General features: G+C 48.2%; 1 protein-coding gene and 1 long non-coding RNA gene across 10 annotated transcripts; one reads left to right on the forward strand and one right to left on the reverse strand.

Moving 5' to 3' along the window:
* Positions 1 to 4946: 4946 nt before the first annotated feature.
* On the reverse strand, positions 4947 to 5874 carry LOC128628345 (uncharacterized). Its single transcript, XR_008392726.1, has 2 exons — positions 5675 to 5874; positions 4947 to 5556 (listed from the first exon to the last, which is right to left on the reverse strand). It is a non-coding gene; the product is annotated as an uncharacterized LOC128628345 (long non-coding RNA).
* Positions 5854 to 18111, forward strand: FLYWCH2 (FLYWCH family member 2). Of its 9 annotated transcripts, none has more exons than XM_053671710.1 (5): positions 5854 to 6124; positions 7686 to 7813; positions 13961 to 14138; positions 14782 to 15214; positions 16832 to 18111. In XM_053671710.1, the coding sequence occupies exons 4-5, from the start codon at positions 14884 to 14886 to the stop codon at positions 16924 to 16926; spliced, it is 426 nt and encodes a 141-aa protein (XP_053527685.1). In that variant the 5' UTR covers positions 5854 to 6124; positions 7686 to 7813; positions 13961 to 14138; positions 14782 to 14883; the 3' UTR covers positions 16927 to 18111. The 9 variants fall into 9 exon arrangements, with proteins under 9 accessions (XP_053527685.1, XP_053527682.1, XP_053527683.1 ...); XM_053671707.1 differs by having other exon boundaries at positions 7686 to 7782; XM_053671708.1 differs by having other exon boundaries at positions 7686 to 7782; positions 13961 to 14054.
* The last annotated feature ends 4173 nt before the right edge of the window (positions 18112 to 22284 follow it).

The following is a 22284-nucleotide window of genomic DNA, read 5'->3' on the forward strand; positions in this document are numbered from 1 at the left end:
TACTGATGTCGCAAAACCAATGGCAGCTCTTAGTTTGAATCAAGGCAGTGACACAAAATTCCCCAGTTGTCACTATGTACTTTACCACCACTTACTGGCAAGGGGAAAAACAACTCTTTCACTTAAAACAGTCCTTGATAAGCAGTAAAAAATATTAATTTTATTATTAAACCTTTGTCCTCAGGCACACATCTTTTTATTATTTTGTTAGTCAAAATGGGAGATGAAACAGGTACAATAAAGCACCGCTGCTGCATACCATTATTTTCTCAAGGAAGAGGATGTAGGCCATTATTTGAGTTGCAAGGTGAACTTGCTGCTTTTTCCTTGGAACACTATTTTTTCTTGAAAAAAAATTATGGAGCCTGTCCAGGTGACTCAGTTGGCTGGAGTGTCGTCACATATACTAAAAGGTTGCTGGTTCGATTCCCAGTCAGGGTGTTACTGGACAGGGACCAGCCAGAAAACGGGTCTGTCTCAGGCCAGCCTATAGTACTCGGGTTCTTGACTTTGTGTGGGAAAGATTTGCAATATGAGTCCAGGTGATTTTGAGAGTATCTTTATTAAAGCTGGGGAGAGTGAAACAGAGGAAGGACTTAGGGTAGAATAAGCAACAGGAGAGAGGCGAGGCGGCGCTTGGCTTTTGCTCCTGACAAACAGTACAAGAAAGAAGTGAGCTGCTGTTCAAGGCAAGGCTGCTGTTAGCTCGCTCACTGGGAAGTGAAGGTCACAGTGACAGAGGTGAGCCAATGCAGGGCTTTTTTTAGTTCACTGGGAAGTCAGAGAAAAAGGGGGCCTTAGAGATAGAATTGGGGGTAAGCCAGGGGTGAGCTGCCTCTGCTCACTGGTTACAAGTCTCATAGGGTCCCTTAGAGTCTAGGAGGAAGTAAAAAGTTCATGACCAAAAGTACACGGATGAGTTCTAGAGCAAACCAGCACAGAGTCTTTGCCCTGAAGGCTTTTTATCTCTCCTTGCTGCACACCCCCCCACACCCCATGGGCAAGAATCTTAGGAGAGGGTTTCAGCAGAATGTTCATCAGCTTTCCAGGTGGGATTTTAATATGCTAATACATCAAAATGAACATATGGGGTGGGGTTATTCTGTGGTCCGTTTTGCATTTATTTTGGGTCTGTCTGGCTCTAAGGTGATTTTCGTTATTTGTTCTTCTGACTTCATGTGTCTTTGGGTTTAGCTGGCACATATTAGGTCTCTGTTCTCTCTCTGTGACGAGGGTGACTTAAACTATGTTTTCTCTGGTTAGAGAAGAGAGGTATTTGCTCTCAACTGAGAGCTGGTTAGGGGAGATAAGGTCTTATGATTCACCAGCTGGCTATAAGTTGTCCAGATTGTTTGGTCTTATTTAATTTTCTTGTCTCAGTTTCCTATTCCACTTGCCCAAGAATTCTCGCAGCTTTTTACTGTCCTGTCACAAGGGCACATTCCTAAATTTTGGGTTTTGTCCCTGATCAGGGTGCGTTTGGAAGGCAACCAGTTGATGTCTCTCTCTTTCTCTTTCTCTCTCTCTCTTCCTTCCTGTCTCATTGAACATATCCTTGGGTGAGAATTTAAAAAATTATGACAGACAACCTGTAGTTATTCAGAGTTTGGTAATTGGTAAACATTTTCTTGAAAATGACAGCATCAGCCCTCGCTGGTGTGGCTCAGTGGATTGAGTTCTGGACTGTGAATCAAGGGATCACCAGTTCAATTCCCAGACAGGGCACATGCCTGGGTTGCATTGCAGGCTGGGTCCCCAAATGGGGGAGTGCAGGAGGCAGCCACACATCAATGTTTCTCCTTCCTTTCCCTGCTCTAAATAAATAAATAAATAAATGCATCATCCCAGTACTCCAAGGTTGTCAGTTCGATCCCTAGTCAGAACACACACAAGAATCAACCAGTGAATGCATCAATAAGTGGAATAAAAATCAGTGTTTCTCTTTCTTTCTCTCTCTCTCTAAAATCAGTAAATATATATATTTTTAAATGAACACTGTTGGCCCTAGCCAGGTAGCCAGTTGGTTAGAGCATTGTCCCAACATACCAAAGTTGCAGGTTTGAACCCCAGTCAAGACACATGTAAGAAGCAACCAATGACGGGCTGGTGTAGCTCAGTGAATTGAGCGTGGGCCTGCGAACGAAAAGAAGCAACCAATGAATGCATAAATAAGTGGAACAACAAACTGATGTTTCTCCCTCTTTTTTCTTCCTTCCTCTCTCTCAAACCATTAAATAATTTTTTTTTAAATAACAGTCTGTTACTTGAAGAAAAACAATTGGCATGATTTGTTGCCAGGGATAAAATTCTACCTAGCCTTCTTGGAAAAAGTAAAATTTTGGAAAACTTGAATATGCTACCTTTAGATTCACAGATTCCCAATATTGTTAGACTTTTCTGATATGATTGGTGACAATATCAATGAATGTTAATTTTTTTATATTGTATAATAAAATGGGTCAACATTTACAAGATCTGCACAAGTGAGTGAACCAACATTTTCTAGAAAACCAGTGTGTGATGTTACAAAAGTACAGGTGGGTAATAAAAGATCCTTTCAAACTGCAAAATAGACAGATGGATCAGAATGTAATAGAACACAAAAAAGGCACTGAGGTCATTTCAGATTTCACATTGCAACCAACCTTCAAGAAACTGTTAGCCAGAAGGGTCTCAAGGTCTGGACAGTTCTTACTAAACTCCACTTGTTAAATGTTAAAATGTAGCAGATGCAGCTATGAACAGGAGAAGCCTGACAGGAACCACATCAGGATAAATGCAGACAACTGCAAAGAAGAATTCAACATCGAACTGACCAATAGTGTATATAAACAATGTCTAAGCCTCCCTTCAGAGAGACAGAGCCTTGGATGTGAGTCCCCTGTACTTGTTACAGACAGTAAAACTACATGTGACAACCATGCTTCATTCTTTTTTTTTTTTTTTTAGATTTTATTTATTTATCTTTAGAGGGGAAGGGAAGGAGAGAGGAAGAGAAATATCAATGTATGGCTGCCTCTCATGCGTCCCCTGCTGGAAAATGGCCTGCAACCCAGGCATGTGCCCTGACTGGGAATCGAACCTCGATCCTCTGGTTCGCAGGGCCATGCTCAATCCACTGAGCTACACCAGCCAGGGCTCATGCTTCATTCTTGAATAGAACACCCCAGCTGGTGAACCCCTTGAGTTTGGTTAACAAAACTATCAGTGGTTGAGTGTTAGTGTAGTATCAAAGAATATCCACAATGATCTTCACAAGATATTAAATTACTTTCTTTTCCAGTTATTTATCCATGTGAGACTGGATTTTCTTCTCATGTTTCGACTAAAACAACAGTGCAATGGAGTGAAGGTGGAGGAAGATAGAAGAGTCCAGCTGTCTTAAACCAGATGGTAAAGAGATTTTTCAAAAACATAGAACACTGCCACTCTCCTCACTCACTTTTTGGTTTAAAGATATAATTATGTAGTTAATTTATTATTGCTATTTTCAATTCTCAGCTTAAATTTATACAATAAATGGTAAATATTGATAGATGTGACCCGACATAACCAAAAGCTCTTTGAGCTGCTTAATAATTTAAAGAGTGTACCTGGCCCATTGTCTTTGCTCTGTTCATGTCTGTATAACTGCTTATCATATGGTGATTATGCAGATTTTTTAATAAACTAAGAACTTTTAAAAAAACTGAGGCAAAGAGAAGTAACTGCTCAAATCATGCAGCTAGCAAGTGCCAGAGCTGGTATTTGAACCCAAGCATCTGCCCCAAGCTCATGTACTTCCTTTGGCAACATGCCTTAAAAGCCTTTAAAATATTTACTTTCTTTGACCTGTTACGAGGGAGAGACCAGCATCAGCAAACCGCGCCCCACCCCCTCACCCACCGCCATCCAAGTTTGTTCCTTAGTTCTTGCCTCACTCTTGAGAGACGAATTCAACTGAGAGACAACAGATAAAGTGGAAATGAGACAGCAAGTTTATTTATGAAACACATGAAAGCACAAAGCTGCAAGCAGGCACCTGACTAGTCTGAATGCCCCACATTCAGAGCAAATGAAAATGTTGGTAAATTTGTTCTATACTCTTGAGCTGAGGCTACAAGTGGGCACTCAGCTAATCTGAGTGCACAGACTATTTGGGTTCAGGGGTTATATACATTAATCAGCTTCTAGGTTCCTTCTTCCTCTTCCCCTTCTAACCTTGGGGATAATGTACAGCTACAAAAGCTTTCTTTCTTAGCTAGTAAAGGATCCTTTTCTTAAGAGAAATTGCTATAGAGGCCTCCTGTCCCCGCAGAGAGTCCTAAGGACTCCCTCCGGCACGATTTGTGATGTTCAGAACGCCGGCAATCTTATTGGACCCAACTCAGGACTGCTGAGTCAATGACCGAGACATGACGCCCTCCTCCTCCCTGCCTTAGATCACTACCTGTCTTACCTAAAAGACCTCTTTCAGGAATTTAAAGAAAGGGGATGATCAGGGGTGTCAGAAATTTATATACAAAGATGTTTATGCGAAAATAAAATTAGTAGCAACCAGTAGACAGTGGATGATTAATGGCAAATAAACTCATGAAAGGCTTTGAAGTACACTGGAGAATGTCCAGGAAAAGATGTGGCCCCAGGAGAAAGGACTTGGGGACAATGGAAGCCATGCAAGCTCAACCTGGGGTGGGAGGGAGGAATCTGCAGTGGCAGGGCTGGGAGAAAGCAGAGAGTCTGTCTTGGAAGCGTGTTACGGTCCCTGTTGCTATTTGGACTTGAGGAGGGGGAAAGGTATGGATTTGGCCGTGGCGGGTGTGGCTCAGTTGGTTGGGTCAACGTCCCCTTGCCAAGAGGTTGCATTGGTTTTCCCTCAGGTGCCTTCGGAAAGCAACCGACTGATTGTTCCCTCTCGCATCTATATTTCTTTCTCTTTGTCTGAAAGCAATGAGAAAAAAATGTCCTCGGGTGAGGAAAAAAATTTAATATGCGGATTAGGATGCCGGAGGATAGGAGAGAACTGGAGGACAGAGACGGACTCCCTAGGCAGACCCCTAGGGAGCTGGACCGTTCTTGCCCGGGGCCGGGGGCCGGACCCGCAGCAGCTTTGGAGCGACTCTGGAGGGAGGCGGAGGGAAGGGGTGTCAGGGGAGCGTGGGGTTTCCTAGAGAGGAGCAGCGTCTTCACTCTTCAAACGCCGAGGACACACAGCCAGAAGACCAGAGGCTCCACCTGGCGAAGGGGAACGGTTGGAAGGAGGGGTCGCACGAGCTGTGGAAGGTGGCGGTGCACGGAGGGCCGGGGGCGCCGTGCGGGAAGGGAGGTGAGGCGTCGGGCCACGCAGAGGCTTAGCGCTCGGGGCCCCACAACTTCCTGTACCGGAGTATTCCAGGTCCACGGCACAGGGTGGTCGGACAATGACAAGTGTCCAGTGGCTGTGAGAAGGACTGATGGACGAGGTCCGGACTCGACGGGCGATGGCGGGACTGGTGGGCACCAGCGCTGGGCACCGCTGGCCCAATGGACGAGGGCTGGACCAATGCGCGAAAGTTTGACCTATCGGTGGGGCTGGACCTACGGTGAGGAGCGGGACCAGTGGACGAGGGAGGGACTAATACCAAGGGTGCTGGGCCATCCGGGAAGCTGGGCTGGGCGGAGTCAGTGCCTTCAAGGGGCTGAAAGAGAGACTTACCCTTCGCTCTCGCAGGAAAGAGACTGGATTGAAAGAGGCCTTTAAAAAATTCCCCAGCTTCCTCCGGAAGGATCTGGGATCACATCCTTGGGGAGGTCCGAGGGTCGCAGTTAAACCCACTTGCTTAGTGCTGGGAAATAGCATCAGAGGATCCAAATCCAGGCCTCAGAGTTGCAAACACCACCGTCCACCGCCCACCATGCTCCCTACGCGCGGATTGGTCAGGTCGCTAGTCCGGCGTCCGTTCTGGGAAGACCTGGAAAAGCGGAGTTTACCCAAGGAATAGGGTCCCCCCGCGTCACTACTGCGCATGCTTGCGTCGTGACCCCCAGCTTGAGGTGACTGCCACTATCAAGGCGGGGGCTGCAGGCACAGAAACTAAGGGACTTGCTGAGGCTCAGTGGCTGGAGAGGGAGGACTCCTCTGCGGTTTCTGCCCTGCCTGTGCCTGGTAAGGACGGGCCACAGCGGGTCGGGAAGGGTCCTGGGTGTGGACGCGCCCCTCCTGACAGGGGTCTTTCTTGCTTCCTAAGGGCTGCTGATTCTGGGAGTTTCCCCTGGCTCTGCGTCGCTGCACTCAGGCCCCCCCTCCCTGTCCTTCATCTGTGGTACATCTCCTTTCTCCTCGCTCCTCCTTCTCCCTCTTCCAACCCAACCGACCCGGGGACAGAGCCCTGACAGACACCTTAAATCAGGGACCCCTACATTGGCCTGCCTTTCCTTGACTCCATCCAGTACTTCTCCCCTCCCTGCGCCCATTTTCGGCCCCGTCCCACCCTTGTGGATCTAGATGTCCCCGCAGGGATGGAGGTGTGAGGTACTGGGGTGGGGGAAACACTCAAAGGCTTGGTCTGGAAGCAGTGAAAATGACTGGAGATAATGGGAGCTGGGGCCATTTGGGCGCGGCACAGACAGGTGTGATGACAAATTACAATGGGTAGAGGAGGAGTAAAAGTAACTAATATTCTGAGCCATGGTGATTAGGGGAAAGGCGGTGCCATGACATGAAATTCCCACTTTGGAGAAGCTCTTCCCTGCATACTTTAGCAGTTCTTGAGTTTTTTTGGATCACTGCTGCTTTGAAAATCCCCTTGTAAGGATATGTACCTGCACAGCTAAGCTGGCCCATCATCCCACCAACCATCCATTCACAGCCTTCCCATGAACCGCATGGGACAGTGATTATGGGGGGCGGGGGCAGCTATCAATATCACTGGGAATTTTTAAAAAATTCTCACCCAAGCCCTGGCTGGTGTAGCTCAGTGGATTGAGCGCGGGCTTGCGAACCAGACAATCGCGGTTCGATTCCCAGTCAGGGCACAAACCGGGGTTGCAGACTGGTTCCCTGCAGGCCACTTCCCAGCAGGGGACGCATGAAAGGCAACCATACATTGATACTTCTCTCCCTCTCTCTTTCCCTTTCCCTCTAAAGATAAATAAATAAAATATTTTAAAAAATTCTCACCCAAGGATATGTTTATTGATTTTAGAGAGAGAGGAAGGGAGGGGCATGAGACGGGGGAAAGAGAAAAAGAACCATCGATATGAGAGAGAAACATCAATCAGTTGCCTCTCTCAGGCACATCAGTCAGTGCCTAGGGTGTATGCATTCTAGCTGGGAATGGAACCCCCATCCTAAATATGAGCCCTGACAGGGAACCGAATTAGCAACCTTTTGGTAAATGGGATGATGCTCCAACCAACTTAGCCACCCAGACTGGGACCTCTTTATTTCATGTTAAAGACTTTTATTTATTCTTAGAGAGAGGGGAAGGAAGGGAGGGAGAAAGAGGGAGAGAAACAATGATCAGTTGCTGGACCGGCCTGCAACCCAGGCATATGACCTGATGGAAAATAGAACCAGTTACCTTCGTTTTGCAGGACCACAGTGCCCAACCAACTGAGCTACACTAGTCAGGGCTCACTGGGAACTGTTTAAAACAACCACTTCACCCTTGACCTACCTGTTATTAAGAACCCCTGCTAAATTCACCACTATTCCCATTACGCAGGTGAAACCAGCCCAGAAAGGATAAAGGGTTTGCCCTCACGGCAGAGGACACAAGTGTTGATGGACGTTGATGGTATTTCTCTCCCATAAGTATGAAGGTAATCCTTCTGATCCATCATCAGCTACCAGGTGGGGCTCCCACCTTTCAGAATCTCACCAATAAAGCATTGGACCTCCCATTAGTTTCCTATTGCCTCAAATGACCACAAATTTAGTGGCTGAAAACACAGCTTTGTAACCATCTTATAGTTCTTGAGTTCAGAAGTCTGATTAGGTCTCACTGGGTTAAAATCAAGGTGTGGGCAGGGCTGTTGCTTCCTGGGGACTCTAGGAGAGACCATCTATTTTTAATATTTTTCATCTTCTGGAGGCCTCCAGCACTCCTTGGCTCAGGGCCCCCTCCACAGCCAGCAGCATCGCATGTCTCTGACCCTGCTAACATCAGCATATCTTTCTCTGACTCTCTTCTTCTGCCTCCCTCTCCTGCTATTTAGGATCCCTTTGATTGGATCCATGTGGATAATCCAAGCTAATCTCCTACTTTAGTAACCTTAATTCCATCTGAAAACTTAATTCCTCTTTGCTACGAAAGGTAACATTCCCAGGTTCAGGGATTGGGACCTGGACATTTTAGGGGGGCTGCTATTCTGCCTCCCAAAGATCTGATGGTGTCTCAGAGGCTCCTGCCAGTTCTTAATATTGTGTGAGCCGTCTTTAACTCCTGGGTCTCCTTTGTGCAGACCAGTGTCACGGCCACTGGTTGAGGTAAGTGGAGGCTGAGGCCACAGCAATATAAAACCACCAGGTTACAGAGTTATGGGGAGCGTGTAAACGGAGTGGAGTAAGGTAGCTGTTAAGCTGTTTGATCTTTTTAATTTGTTTCTGCTTCACTTTTTTTATCCTCACCTGAGGACATGCTAATTGATTTTAGAGAAAGGGGTAGGGAGGGAGGGAGAGAGGGAGAGAAACATCAATGTGTGAGAGAAACATCAACTGGTTGCCTCTTGCACACCCCAACTGGGGACCTGGCTGGCAAGCCGGGCATGTGCCCTGACCCAGAATTGAACTAGTGACCTTTTGTTTTGCAGGCCGATGCTCAATCCACTGAGCCACACCAACCAGAGCCTATCTTTTTTTTAAAAAGAGTTTTGTAGCTAGCTCTTACAGTTAAGTCTATGATCTATTTAAAGTTAATTTTTGTATGTGGTGTGAGGAGGGAGCGCATCTTCATTCTTTTGTATTAGACATCTAGTTGTTCCAACATTCAACATTTGTTGAAAAATCTATCCTTTCCCCCTCATCAAGGGTCGGACTTAGTCTTTACCTCCTGAAGGGGAAAGTGTTTACTTTTTGGAATTATTCGTGAAGATGACTGGTCCCTTCTCCCCATGTATTTATTTATTCATTCAATTATTCATATCAGTATGGACTTATGGAAATGTATTTTATTCTTTGGGCTATACCCTGAGGACTTCCTCTGAGGTTCTGGGATGAAGTTGTCTCGGTAACTGGCGTTTCTCAGTTTAAGCCTCAGCTGTTCAGGGTGGAGCAGCTGGGGAACGTTGGCTCTGGCCCAGCCAGACTGGGTTCAAGTTTTGGCTCCCACTATGTCTGCTGTCCTGGGCCGCTTATTTAAGTCCCTGGGCCTCTCAGCCCTCCAGGGGCAGAGCAAGGATGATGGTGACACTTGGAAGGAAGGTTGTTGGCTTATGTGTGGCATTGGAGGTGTGGACTAACGTCATGGGGGTTTTGTTCCCAGCTCAGACCCCAGCCTGAGGACCCACGACATGGCTGTGGGCGGGTCACTTTAACATTGAACAGGAACAGGAACGCCAGGAGGGCAGAGTGTGTCCTCCCTTTCTCGCTCATTTTATTTATTTTGAATTCTGATTGTTTATATTAACCTTTACTTTTAAATGTTAAGTATTTTCCAATTGTAAAAGTAGTTCATGAACATTACAATTTGGGGAACATAATGGAAAATTAGAAAAAAAATAGAAAACTAGCAAAAAATGAAATCCCTCATTCCCACCACTAACATTTTGATAAATTACTTTTTAGTTGGCTTTAGTGCATTTTTATATAATTCTTTGCAAACACACTAGAAAGCACCTGCTTTTTTTTTTTTTTTTAAATATTTTATTATTTATTTATCTTTAGAGGGGAAGGGGGGAAGGAGAGAGGGAGAGAAACATCAATGTATGGTTGCCTTTTGTGCGTCCCCTGCTGGGAACTGGCCTGCAGGGAACTGGCCTGCAACCCAGGCATGTGCCCTGACTGGGAATCGAACCTCGATCATGTGGTTCGCAGGCCCGCGCTCAATCCACTGAGCACCTGCTTTTTAAGTTAAGAACGAGTCAAATAAAATTAGTAAATACATGACAAATATGACTGGAATGGAGAATAAATAAAAGGAAAGACAAGTGGGTTGAGAGAAAAAGACACAAGACAAGGACCAAAGTTCTTGGTCTTCATTTTTTTGGAAAAATTCAGTTGTTTAGCCTAGAAAAGATCATCTTTGCTAAATGTGGTCATTGGACTTTTCTTTCTAACGCTGCTTTTTTTGTAAATCAGATATAAACATTTTAAAGCCTTATATCCTTTTCCTTTTTCACCTCTAGTGTCCTTTCTTTTTTAAAAAATTATTATTTATTTATTTATTTTTAGAAAGGGGAAGGGAGGGAGAAAGAGAGGGAGAGAAACACCAATGCGTGGTTGCCTCTTGAGCGCCCCCTGCTGGGGACCCTGCCCACAACTCAGGCATGTGCCCTGACTGGGAATCGAACAGGTGACCCTTTAGGCCGTAGACCAGAAGTCAGTCCACTGAGCCACACTAGCCAGGGCTCTTTTTTTAAAATCTTGGTAAAATGGTTCATTTTAAGGAGCAACATCTCTATGTTTTGGCCTTCTAGAATACCGTTGCTAAAGGTTTAAATTGAATTTTCCACAATACAAGAGTGAATTACATTGTGCTCTGGCACTTGATAAGAGTCTTTACATCTGGTCTCTAAACTGGTGGTTTCCACCTAACAAATGGAAAGAAAACAGGAAATATTATTTGAAAGCTTTGCTTGTAGCTATGAAAACGGTATGTAGAAAACAATGCAGAAATGAAAGCAGTTTGTGATAGGATGGTAGGATTATGCAGATTTACTGTTATTGTTTAATGTATCCGTATAACTTTTTCAATTAAATATTTCAAAATTTTAAAATAAGCTCAATATAATCTATCTCATTGCTTTCCTTGGGTTAGAAAACTAAATCCAGATAAACTATGTGGTGTCTCAGCAGAGTAGAAGACCTGTTTATTGTACAGGAATATGTTTTCAAACTGGTAGCTCTTGGATGGTGGCTTCTATGAGCATTTATTTTATTATTTTTTAATTTGAATGATGATCTAAAGGGAAAAAAATCCAAACAAGCCTATTTTGGCTCCTCAGGATGACAAGCAGAGCTTTTGGGAAGGTGGAGGCAGCTGTGCTAAGATCTGGCTGGCCTGAGGGCTCCTCACTGAGCAAACAGCGCCTAGTCTCATGTGCAGGCCCTGTGTGTGCCTCCCTTCTGGGAGCACGCTCTTGGTTTGAATGTGCATGGAAGGTTGGGATCAAGATACAGGGATATCACAAGCTATGATTTTTTTTTTAAGATTTCATTTATTTCTAGAAAAGGGGAAGGGAGGAAGAAAGGAGGAGAAACATCAATGTGTGGTTGCCTCTCATGTGCCCAGATCAGTTCTCATGCACTGGAACCCAAGCATGTGCCCTGATTGGGAATCGAATTGGGGACCCTTTCATTTGCAGGCCAGTACTCAATCTATTGAGCTACATAAGTCAAGGCGCTATTATTTACTGGGCACTTACCATGCTCTATGCCCTTTTGTGCTGACTTGTGCCTGCCCCAAATTCATATGCTGAAGTTCTAATCTTCAGGACCTCAGAATGTGACTATATTGGAGATAGAGCCTTTCAAGAGGAAATTAAGGTTAAAATGTGTCATATTAGCTTGGCCTTGATCCAATATGAACAGGGTCCTTATAAGAAGATATTAGACTTTGAAGCTTCCATCCAAGATGGAGGCATAGGTAGATATGCCTTGCTTCCTCACACAACCAAAAGAAGGGTAACAGCAAAAACAACCAGACCTACCAGAAAATTGAACTGTATGGAAGTCCTACAACCAAGGTGTTAAAAAAGAAACATTCATCCAGACTGGTAGGAGGGGTGGAGATGGGCAGCCACGTAGAAGAGGATGCATGGCAAGGCAATGGCTGGTGGACTGGGTGGTCCCACATTTGCATGCAGATAAACTGGGAGAAACAACTAGGAAGTGAGACAGACGATGCAACTCAGGGTTCCAGTTCCGGGAAAGAAAGCTTCAAACACCTCTGGCTGTAAAACCTGTGAGGGTTGCAGCAGTAGGGGAAACTGCCAGTCTCACATGAGAGTCCTTTGGTGGGGCCCAGAGGGTCCTAAACATACACAGCCCACCCACTCGGGAATCAGTACCTGAAGGGCATAATGCCCTTGTGAGTAGTAAAGGAAGTCACTGACAGTGGGGCAAGAGCTGAGCAAGCAGCATTGTCCCCTCTCCGACCACTCCCCCCACATACAGCACCACAACACACAGACGTGGGTTGTCCCACCCCCAGCAAATACATAAGGCTCCACCCCTTACAACATAACCGGTGCACCTAGACAAAGAAATATGGCTCAAATGAAAGAACAGATCAAAACTCCAGAAAAACAACGAAGCAACGAAGAGATAGCCAACTTATCAGATGCAGAGTTCAAAACACTGGCAACCAGGATTCTCTCAGAAGTTACTGAGTATGGATGCAAAATAAAAAAAGAAATGAAGGCTATGGAAAGTGAGATAAAGAAAAATATACAGGGAACCAAGAGTGAAGGGAAAGGAAGAGATCAATGATTTGGACCAGAAGGAAGAAATAAACATTCAACCAGAACAGAATGAAGAAACAAGAATTCAAAAAAATGAGGAGAGGCTTAAGAACCTCCCAGATAACTTTAAATGTTCCAACATCTGAATCGTAGGAGTGCCAGGAGGAGGAGGAGAAAGAGGAGGAGGAGCAGAAGAAGAAGAAAAGCAAGAAATTGAAAGCTTATTTAAAAAAATAGTAAAGGAAAATTTCCCCAATCTGGCAAAGAAAATAGACTTCCAGGAAGCTCAGAGTCCCAGAGAAGTTGGACCCAAAGAAGCACACAACAAGGCAAATCATAATTATATTACCCAAGATTAAAGACAAAGAGACAATCTTAAAAGCAGCAAGAGGGAAGGAAAGAGTTACCTACAAAAGAGTTCCCATAAGACTATCAGCTGACTTCTCAAAAGAAACCTTGCAGGCAAGAAGGGGCTGGAAGGAAGTATTCAAAGTCATGAAAGGCAAGGACCTACATCCAAGATTCCTCTATTCAGCAAAGCTATCATTTAGAACCAAAGGGCAGATAAAGTGCTTCCCAGATAAGGTCAAGTTAAAGGAGTTCATCATCACCAAGACCTTAGTATATGAAACGTTAAAGGGACTTATTTAAGAAAAAGAAGAAAATCAAAACTAAGAACAGTAAAATGACAACAAACTCATAACTATCAAAAACTGAACCTAACAAAAACAAACTAAGCAAACAACTAGAACAGGAACAGAACCACAGAAATGGAGATCACATGGAGGATTAGTAGCAGGGAGGGGAAGGGAGGAGAATGGGGGAAAAGATACAGGGAATAAGAAGTGTAATTAGTAGCCACAAAATCAAGGGGAAGTTAAGAATAGTATAGGAAATGAAGAAGACAAAGAACTTATATGTACAACCCATGGACATGAACTAAGGGGAAGAATGCTGTAGGGAGGGGGGTAGATGGAGGAAGGGGAGAAAGGGGAGAAAAAAATATGACAATTGTAATAGCACAATCAATAAAATATACTTTAAAAAGGTATTACAGTATATACACACACAGGGAATACTCTGAGGATGCAGGAATAAGAAAACAGTGGGAACCACAAAGCCAGTTGAAGAAACAGGTCCAGCAGTACAAGTAGGCATCTGCAGGCCTTGACGCTGCCTCTGTCCACAACAGGACAGGCAAGATGTAGCTGCATGCTGCAGCGTTGTTTCTGGGCTAACACTGTAAACTGGGAAGATGTGCCATCCACCCACACCACCTAGTTACCCCAAAAGAAGGCCGATGTCCCCACACTGTTACTCTGGGGCTGTGGGCTTCAGACCAGCATTGTCTGGTAATCTATCCTTTCTTCTTCTCCAGGCTAGAAGCCAGGGAGCCCTCAGTGACCACATGTTCTCTGGACCACTCCATACCCTGTCTCCACCTATCCAAGCAGCACCAGCTGAAGCACAAGGTCCCTGCATTCATGGCGCCCTGGCACCTCCTGAGCTCTGGGTGGCCCCAGGCCTCCTGCCTGGGGTTGGGGCAGGATCTAGTTGTGAGTCCAGGGAGTCCCACCTCCCAGGGCCAGGAACTCTGGTCTGCAGAGTGTCAGGGTGAAGAGGTTCTGGGAATTCTGGGACGGCCCCACTGTCTGCCTAGAATGCCTGGTGCTCAGGAACACCAGGGACTGTTACCCTGGACAAGGTACAGCAGGTGTCGTGTGGGGTTGGGCTCTGGATCTTCCTCAACTAGACTCCCAGCTCTGCTGCTTCATGGCTGTGTTAGCTGCCCTGGCCTGGCTCAGTGTCCTCATCTGCAAACTGGGTCAGTGACAATGGTAAACTTTTATAACACAAAGTGGGCTGAAAGGTTCAGTGGAAAAACCTGTGAAACACTCGGCCCCATCCTCTAGTCACTCAGATATCAGTATCTTAATCCCCCCAGCAGTGCCACCCTCCCCGCCCCACCAAGAGCCCTGTGCTTGGCACATGCTACACAGGGGAAAGTGGCGTTTGGATGGGGAGGTGACATACTCACTGCGGCCCAGAGAGGAACTGGCCAAGCAGAAGCAGCCGCCCAGGCTTCTCCAGCTGTGTCCAGGTCCTTGCCCATCCTGGTGCCCCATCTGCCCAGTCTGCACCCGGGGTCTGTTCTCCTGAGCCCCAGGCTTCACTGATGGGGGTTGTATCCTCTCTTAGGACAGAGTCCCTGGACTGCCAGCTCCCTTGCCAGGGAGGAGGAGTAGAAGTCCATCCACTGGGGCCTGAGTGCAGCCTGGGGGACAGGCTGTTGGTCCCAAGATGCCTCTGCCTGAGCCCAGCGAGCAGGAGAGTGAGCGTGTGAAGGCCGGTCAGGAGCTGTCCCCTGAGCCTTCTGGGACCGGCACTGATGTTATTCCTACAGCCCCCAAGAAGCCCAGGAAGTTCTCCAAACTGGTCCTGCTGACAGCCTCCAAAGACAGTGCCAAAGTGGCCGCAGCCAAGCGCAAAGGAGTGCACTGCATCATGTCTCTGGGGGTGCCTGGCCCCACCACCCTCGCCAAGGCCCTCCTTAGGATCCATCCTGAGGCCCAACGTGCCATTGAGGCAGCCCCCCAGGAACCTGAACAGAAATGCAGGAAGCTGGACACAGGTGAGGCCCTGGTCCCAGAAAGCAAAACTATGAGCAAGACCTCCCTGAGGCCGGAAGTCCCCTGATACCTGGGCAACTGAGGTGATAGACAGGCTGGGTCGGCTCTGGAAAGAGTGTGCCTGTCCTGTGAATGTGTCTGTGTATGTCCTGCTTTCTGTGATACATCTCGGTGTAAATCTCTGTGTGTTTGTAGCCTCCGTGTATGTGTGTCTAGGGTTCTGTGTCTACATATGTATTTGCTAGGGAAGGTGTGTCCATGTGTACATCATGGTGTGTCCTTGTCTCTGAGCCTATTTCTCTCCGTGTCTGCTAGTATGTGTGTATTTATGTGTCTGGAGGTCTGTGTGTGCATGTTTCTGTGCAGAGTGTATTTGGGGCCCCATAGCCCCGTCCACTAGGCTTGGTGCAGATGAGAATGGAGCGTAGAATCCTGAGGGATGCCTGGGGGAGGGGGATGCCTAGTGGTTGGGAAGGAGATGAGCCAGGGTTTCTTTTCAACTGGAAGTGGAGTCTGCCATGCCCTAAGAAGATCGAGAAAATAAAAGGTACAGCAGTTCGCTGTGTTTGCTGCCTATGAACAGGCGGCCGCCTTGGAGTCAGGGCACTCGGACTGGCAGCTAGTCTTGGGAAAGGAAAACCGAAGCCTCTTGGTTTCCATCATGTAACTGGGCAGTGCAAATTGACCCCTCCTTATTGATGGAAATTTACTGGGGAGTGCTCTCAAGTCTGGGGGGAGCCCTGCTGTTTCCCCAAGGCTAAGACTTCAGGGGTCCTGAGATTGGGGCACCCTAGCTATAAGGCTTGGAGCTCACAGGGGACCCAAGGAGCCCCTCACCCTCTGTCCCTTGCTGGAAAGGAGCTGCAATCAGGAAGTCGGGGACCTCACTTCCCCAGAACATGGAGGCCCCGCTGCAGCGTCCCCAGCTCACCTTGGGAGCACTTCTACCAACCAGTTCTGGTTCAGGTGTCTCCATGTGTCTACCTGCTTCCTGCCAGCCCCTGGGGTGAAGGTTGCCGCCCCATGACCTGTTGGGCAGCGAGGCTCAGACAGGCCAAGTTACTACCTCGAGGCCACCCGCTGATTGTGAAGGTGAAAGGGGAACATCTGGCTCAGAGCTCCTGCTTCCTGCTTAACCCAGTGGGTTGGGGAGTCTGCAGGGTCCTTTCCACCCTGTCTGTGACCTCTGCTTAGGCATCTGCCCAGGTTCTGGGCCTACATGGGCCCCACTCCACTCACGCTACTGTGAGAATTAAAACAAAGCCTTCCTCAGATGGAGAACAGAACAAAAACTGCCTCTCAGCCACACGGTCTCCTGGAAGCAGGCACTCCAGCAGTCAACAACTCCCTCAACCTGCCGCCCCATCTTTACCCCTGTACCTAATCCACACCTTCTCCATCTCTTGCTCCACCCCAGGCCAGGAAGTGGAGCTAGCAGCAAGTTCCTTGTGCTCAGCCCATATTTGGTCCAGAGTTTCCTGGAAATGATGTTAGTAGCCTCAGTGGCCTTTGGGAGCATAGCTCTTGAGTGGCAGTTACTTCTCTACATCAGTCGGTGGAACCCCCCCACCCCTCCCTTTTCCTCTCACACCAGCCTGACCCACCCCCTTCTCTTCCAGAAGGAAAAGAAGATGGAAGGTTGGCAGGGAGGCCTGCCCTCAGTCCTGCAGTGGGCGGGGAGGAGTCCTCTGTGGGGCCCAGCAAGGCCTTGTAACCCTGACAACTGCAGGCGAAGCGTCCTTGATGAGTCAGTGAACTTGGCTGTGACTTCTGCCTGCGGCCCTGTCCCTGGCTGATTTTCACTCTTATCGTCATGTAATGTTTTTCAGCTCAAGCACAATTTACTTTTGTAAGCAGGAAAAAAATATCAAAACAGAATGAAATAAGCTACATGCTAGATCCCATCATGAACAGATTGTATAAACTTCAGGATTCTGGGTCCTTTGAGGCCCAACTCCAACCACACCCCACCCCCCAGAACCCTGCCCACCTTACCAGCCCTCACAGGGCCCTTCCTTGGGACCGCCTGGTCTGGGCTGTCTCTCAGACCTGGGGCGGCTCTCAGGGGCCTCCATCCCTTGCAGCCTCATACGCCTGGGCACCTTCAGTCTGGAAAAACAGCCGCTGGCCCAGAGACTAGGTGGGGTCCCTGAGGTTCCCCTTCCTTCTGCCTTGGTCTGAAAGTGGGCAGTGGGATCTCTAGCCCTGACCCTCTAGGAAGCTGGTCCAGCCCCTCCCTGACTCTCCTTCCATGGTTGTTCCCTTGCTGGAGTGTCAGTCTGTCCCTGTGGGACTCTCAGGAGCCTCACCTACTCCAGGTAGCCATACAGGACTGGCAGCCCACTGCACAGGGTCCCTGCAACCATGGCAGCCCAGGGTTCTATTGAGGAGGGGTGGGCCTGCAGTGTGGGGGTAGGGACCGTGACGAGCGTGTGGTACTCCCATCATGCTCCTTCCAGGTGGTTTTGCGGGCTGAGGGAGCCAACCAGGACCCTGAGCCCCTCCCCAGACCCTGGGTGCCGCCTGTGCTGGAGGAGGGGCGGAAACACACATCTGCCTTCAGCCGGAAGTCGGGATGCCCCAGAGGCTCCCATGGGGAAGGTTTCCGCCGCAGCTGCTTCACTGCATGTGGTCTCATCCTTTAAAAACTGCCACTGGGCACAAGGAAATGGCTTATTTTTTAAATGTAGAGTTGAGAGGCCTCATGTAATCAGTAATCAGTATCTATTGACTCCCTCTCGGGAGAGGGAGACACTTAGCACAGTTTCCTTGCCAGCTCTTCATTTTGCTATTTTATTTTTACAGCATGTTTGTTTATAATATTTATATTCTGTAACCATAATTCAAAATGTTCTTTTGTCTTAATTCTATATTTAAATAGATTCCTCTTACCCTCCGACTCCTCCTTTCCTCTGTTCTGAGTCATGCTTTCAGTGAGCTGGTTTTGTCTGATGGTAAGAATGCAGGGGGAGCTGCCCAGGGTCTAATGTGTGCTGGTGGAGTGCCGCCAGAGAAGCAGCAGTGGAGAAGAGGATGTGAGGAGAGGGGGCAAGCAAGGCACGGCTTCAGCCACTCAGCCCGGTGTCCAGGCAGGCCCAGCCTCCGTGGGTCAGAGAGGATTAACCCTGGCCCGCCCACTCCCTGAACTTTAGTGTCACATTATTGACCCCTCTTGCTATTACCAGGGTAGCCACAAGCTGGGTTCTCCTGTCCCCAGTGAGGGGCCTGACTGACTTGGTGGCCACTGGAGGCTGCTTGAAGGCACAGCAAGGGCCCACCTCCCTCCTGAGTGGCAGGCGGTATCCATTGTCTGTCTGCAAGGTGTTTAGTACCATGAGGCAGGAAGCCACTGCTGAGCCCGCTGGGAGCACACTCTGGAGCCAGTGGTATCAAGATTTTCTTTATTTTGAGACATTTCAAACTTAAATAAAAGTTGAGGGAACAGTGCAGGTGACACGGTATAGCCCTCACCTAGATTCACCCTCACCTTTCCCCCTTTCCCTCTGCCTGTCGGTCTGAAGTGGGGTGCCTGGGATCTGGGGCACAGCTCTGGACTTCCAGGGCTAGACAGGAAACACGGAACTATCTGGCTGGTAAGTTCATGAAAGCTGAGGCTAAGGGCTGCCCAGGAGAAGGCCAGGTGTGCCACAGCATCTGACAGGGTCCTGACTTGGTGGGCTCAGGGAGGCCCTTAGAGGGAGCTGAAGGGTGAGGAAGGTGGGCCTGAGAGGGTTAAGTGTAGGGCCCAGCGGGAGCAGGGCAGGAAGACCAGGAGGCAGGCATGGTGGGCAGGTGCTGGTGGCTCAGGGCCTGGAGTCCACAGTGAGGGCTTCAGATTTATCATGGGTATTGGGAGGCAGGGGAAGGATTCATGTGCAGAGAAGGGACATGGTCAGCATCATTACACAAAACTCCCCCAAGCACCATGAGGAGTGACTGGTGGGGTCCAAAGTGGGAGCTGGAAAGCCATTGAAGAGGCCCCACAGCCTGGGTGAGAGGAGAGGGTGGGAAGGCAGGAGAGCGTGGAAGGAGGCTGAGCCAGGCTTAGTGACAGATGGTTTTGCTTGGGGGACTGGGCATGAGAGAGAGAGGACTGACCTGCCCAGCTGAGAGATGACAGTGCCACCCACCAGGAGGAGAAGGGGCAGGGGCAAGTGACCCATTCTGGTTCCACACAGTTGGCATTCTGCTGGATGCTTGCGTTGCTGTGAGGAGAGTGGTTCCCAGGAGCGTCTGACAGAGCAGAAAATTCTCAGAGGTCGGAGATGATGGCTGCCAGCTCCTGCTCTGTGTGTGGGAGGGCGGTGCATTAATTACAGTGGGGGTGAAAAGGGAACAGGATGGTCACACATTTTCGTTTTTAAGAGAGCTTTTATTTGTCTTCAAGCTAAAACAAAAGGTAACTCATAGTCATTGAAAAACAGGAAATAGATGATGAAAAATATTACAAATATATTTCGTAATCCACCATTTATAATCCATATGTTTCATATTCAGAAAATTGAGATGATATGGCTCATACTTTTTCTTAATGGATTACAAATGATTTTCTAACATCCTTTTACTAACTGCACAGCATACCACTACAGGGATGGGTAAGTTTATCCAACCAATTCTGACCGTGGGAGTATCCCAATTGTTTCTAGGTTGCTAACAATCTTTCAAAGCAGCGATTTGCAACCTTTTCTATCTCATGGCACACAAAAACTAATTACTAAAACTCTACAGCACACCCAAAATTATAGGTTTTTCTGCCAGTCTTACAAAAAAAAAGGTAGAGTTTTGATTCATTCACACTGCGTGGACGTTGTGTTGCCGTGGTGATTTATCTGACAATCTAAGGGAACAGAGGCCAGTGCCCCTCAATAGTCAGGTACTGCATGTTTTAAAAATTCCTGTGGCATGCGGGTTGAAAACCGCTGTCTTAAACAGCCTTGCGCTTTCCTAGGACAAAGCTCTTGAAGTGAGGTTGCCAATGAATACCGAACTCTCTGACGTTCTTGCAAGCACCTGGTTCTATCATTAAAAAGAAAAAAAAAAAAATAGCGCCCTCCACTTCCCTATTGTACGCGCAGATTTTGCGTGTTTTCTCCTGGGGGTTGCATTTCCTTTGGTTGCTTTCGAGAGCTGGTCAGGGGACATTTGAGATTGATGCTCTAGGCATCGCCCGCCCCCCCGCCACGCCCGCCCGCAACGTAGGGGGCGCAGGCTGACTCAGCGGCGATCCAGGCGCCTCCCCTGTACCCGGTCTGTGAGGGCCGCCGGGAGAGCCGTTTTTCGGCAATTTATCCTACTCTACGGACCCAAGACCTTGACCCAGACACGTCAAGGATCCGGCACCGGCTCTAAAGTGCCTTCTGCAGGGGCAGAGGGTGGGCGATTGACGCGCAGACAGGCCGCTACCAGGAGAATGCGACTGCGATCTTCCCACCCTAAAGTCTAACACAGGTTGCAGCCAACCCACTTCCCTGTTTTATTTCTCCATAGCAGGTACTTCTTTTTCTTTTAATTAAAATTTTACTTTTCAACTACAGTTTACATTCAATGAGCCCGTACTACTTCTAACAGACCATCAACTCAGTATTTGTATCTCTTGCTTCCTGCCCATCCCTAGTAACACAAGCTCCACATCACTGGCGCAGTGAGCTTTGTTGATTTTGGTCCCTGAGGTGGCAGGTGTGGAGAACTGCAAGGTGGGCAGACCTAGAGGTGCGGAGTCCGAAGCGGTACAGGACTGTGAGTAAAGGTGGAGAGCAGAGATTTGGAGCTTGGAGAAGCCTAGGTGCGAGAAAGACGTGGAGGATGCGGGGAACAGGGCAGAGCACTGAAAATGTCGAGGGTGGGAAAGGGTGCGGAAGAACGCGGGGAAGAAACAGACTCGGGGATAGAACTCGCGGACGAGGCAGAGAATAAGGAAACCGGGAGCGGGCGGGAGGCCCAGCGGTAGGGCCCTGCGGGATGTGGACATCCACTGCCTGGAGCCAGGGGACGCTACGAGCAGCTGCTTTAGAGCGACGAGGCGGCGGAGGAGGGGAGGGTGGTCTGAACAGCGCAGAGTTCCCTAGAGAGGAATAGCGTCTTTACCCCGCAAACTCCGAGGCCGAGGACGCGCAGCTAGAAGACTGCGGGCTCTGCCTGGCGAAAGAGAGCGAATGGAGGAAGGGGTCCCACGGGGCTGGGGAGGGCCGCGGTGAACGAAGTCCCGGGGCCCGAGCGGGAGGAGAGGCAAGGCGTCCGGGCGACATGCAGGCGCTTCGCGTCTGAGGCCCCCCCATGCTGCCACCAGCCAAGTGTCCAGGAAAGCAGTACTGAGGCCCCTCAGCTTCCCGCGCCAGGTCAGTTCTGGTGCCCACAAAGGTGAACACAAGGTGGGCAGAGAATGACAAGTGTCCAGTGGCTGTGCGAAGGACGACCACTGCACCGATGGACGAGGTCCAGACCAAGGGGCCAAGGCTGGACCGGACCCATGGGCGAGGGAGGGACCCATGTGAAATAGATGCTTTCCTTTCCGGAATATTTTTGTTTGTTTGACGTTTTACTTTGACATAATTTCACACCTACAGAAAAATTTCAAGAAGTGTTCAATGCATTCCCATGTATTCTTCACCCCCAAATGTTAGGAATGATGCCAGCCACAGCAGCAATATTGATAATAGTTAGATTTAGAAATTTCCAAAAGAAAAATAAATTATGTAGGCAACCATATGTAAAATTAGCTTACATATTTTTACTATAAGAAATAACTTTCCCTTCTTCCCCATTTACTTATTTACATCATGCCAACTCATGGATTCTAATTTTATTCAAGGTTATAGACCATTATCACTTATTTTGAATCTCAAATTGGCCCAGGTTGGGGCGGGGTCATTTGAAGGTTTCAATGAGTTGCAAAAGAAATTGCCTTCTGCGCCCGGGTTCCCAATTAAGATCCCCATTCACTAGTGTGGGAGCAACAGTTCAAGAGCCCTGGACAAGACGCAGGTACTGAGGCTCCGCCCAGGAAGCTGCCATCCTATCCTGGGCTTTCTCCACCTCTTTTGCGAGCTCTAGCCCCACCTCCTAGCGCCGATTG

The sequence above is a fragment of the Artibeus jamaicensis genome, unplaced genomic scaffold (genome assembly GCF_021234435.1).
Source record: "Artibeus jamaicensis isolate MK-2021 breed Jamaican fruit bat unplaced genomic scaffold, CSHL_Jam_final contig_700, whole genome shotgun sequence".
NCBI classification, from domain to species: Eukaryota; Metazoa; Chordata; class Mammalia; order Chiroptera; family Phyllostomidae; genus Artibeus; species Artibeus jamaicensis.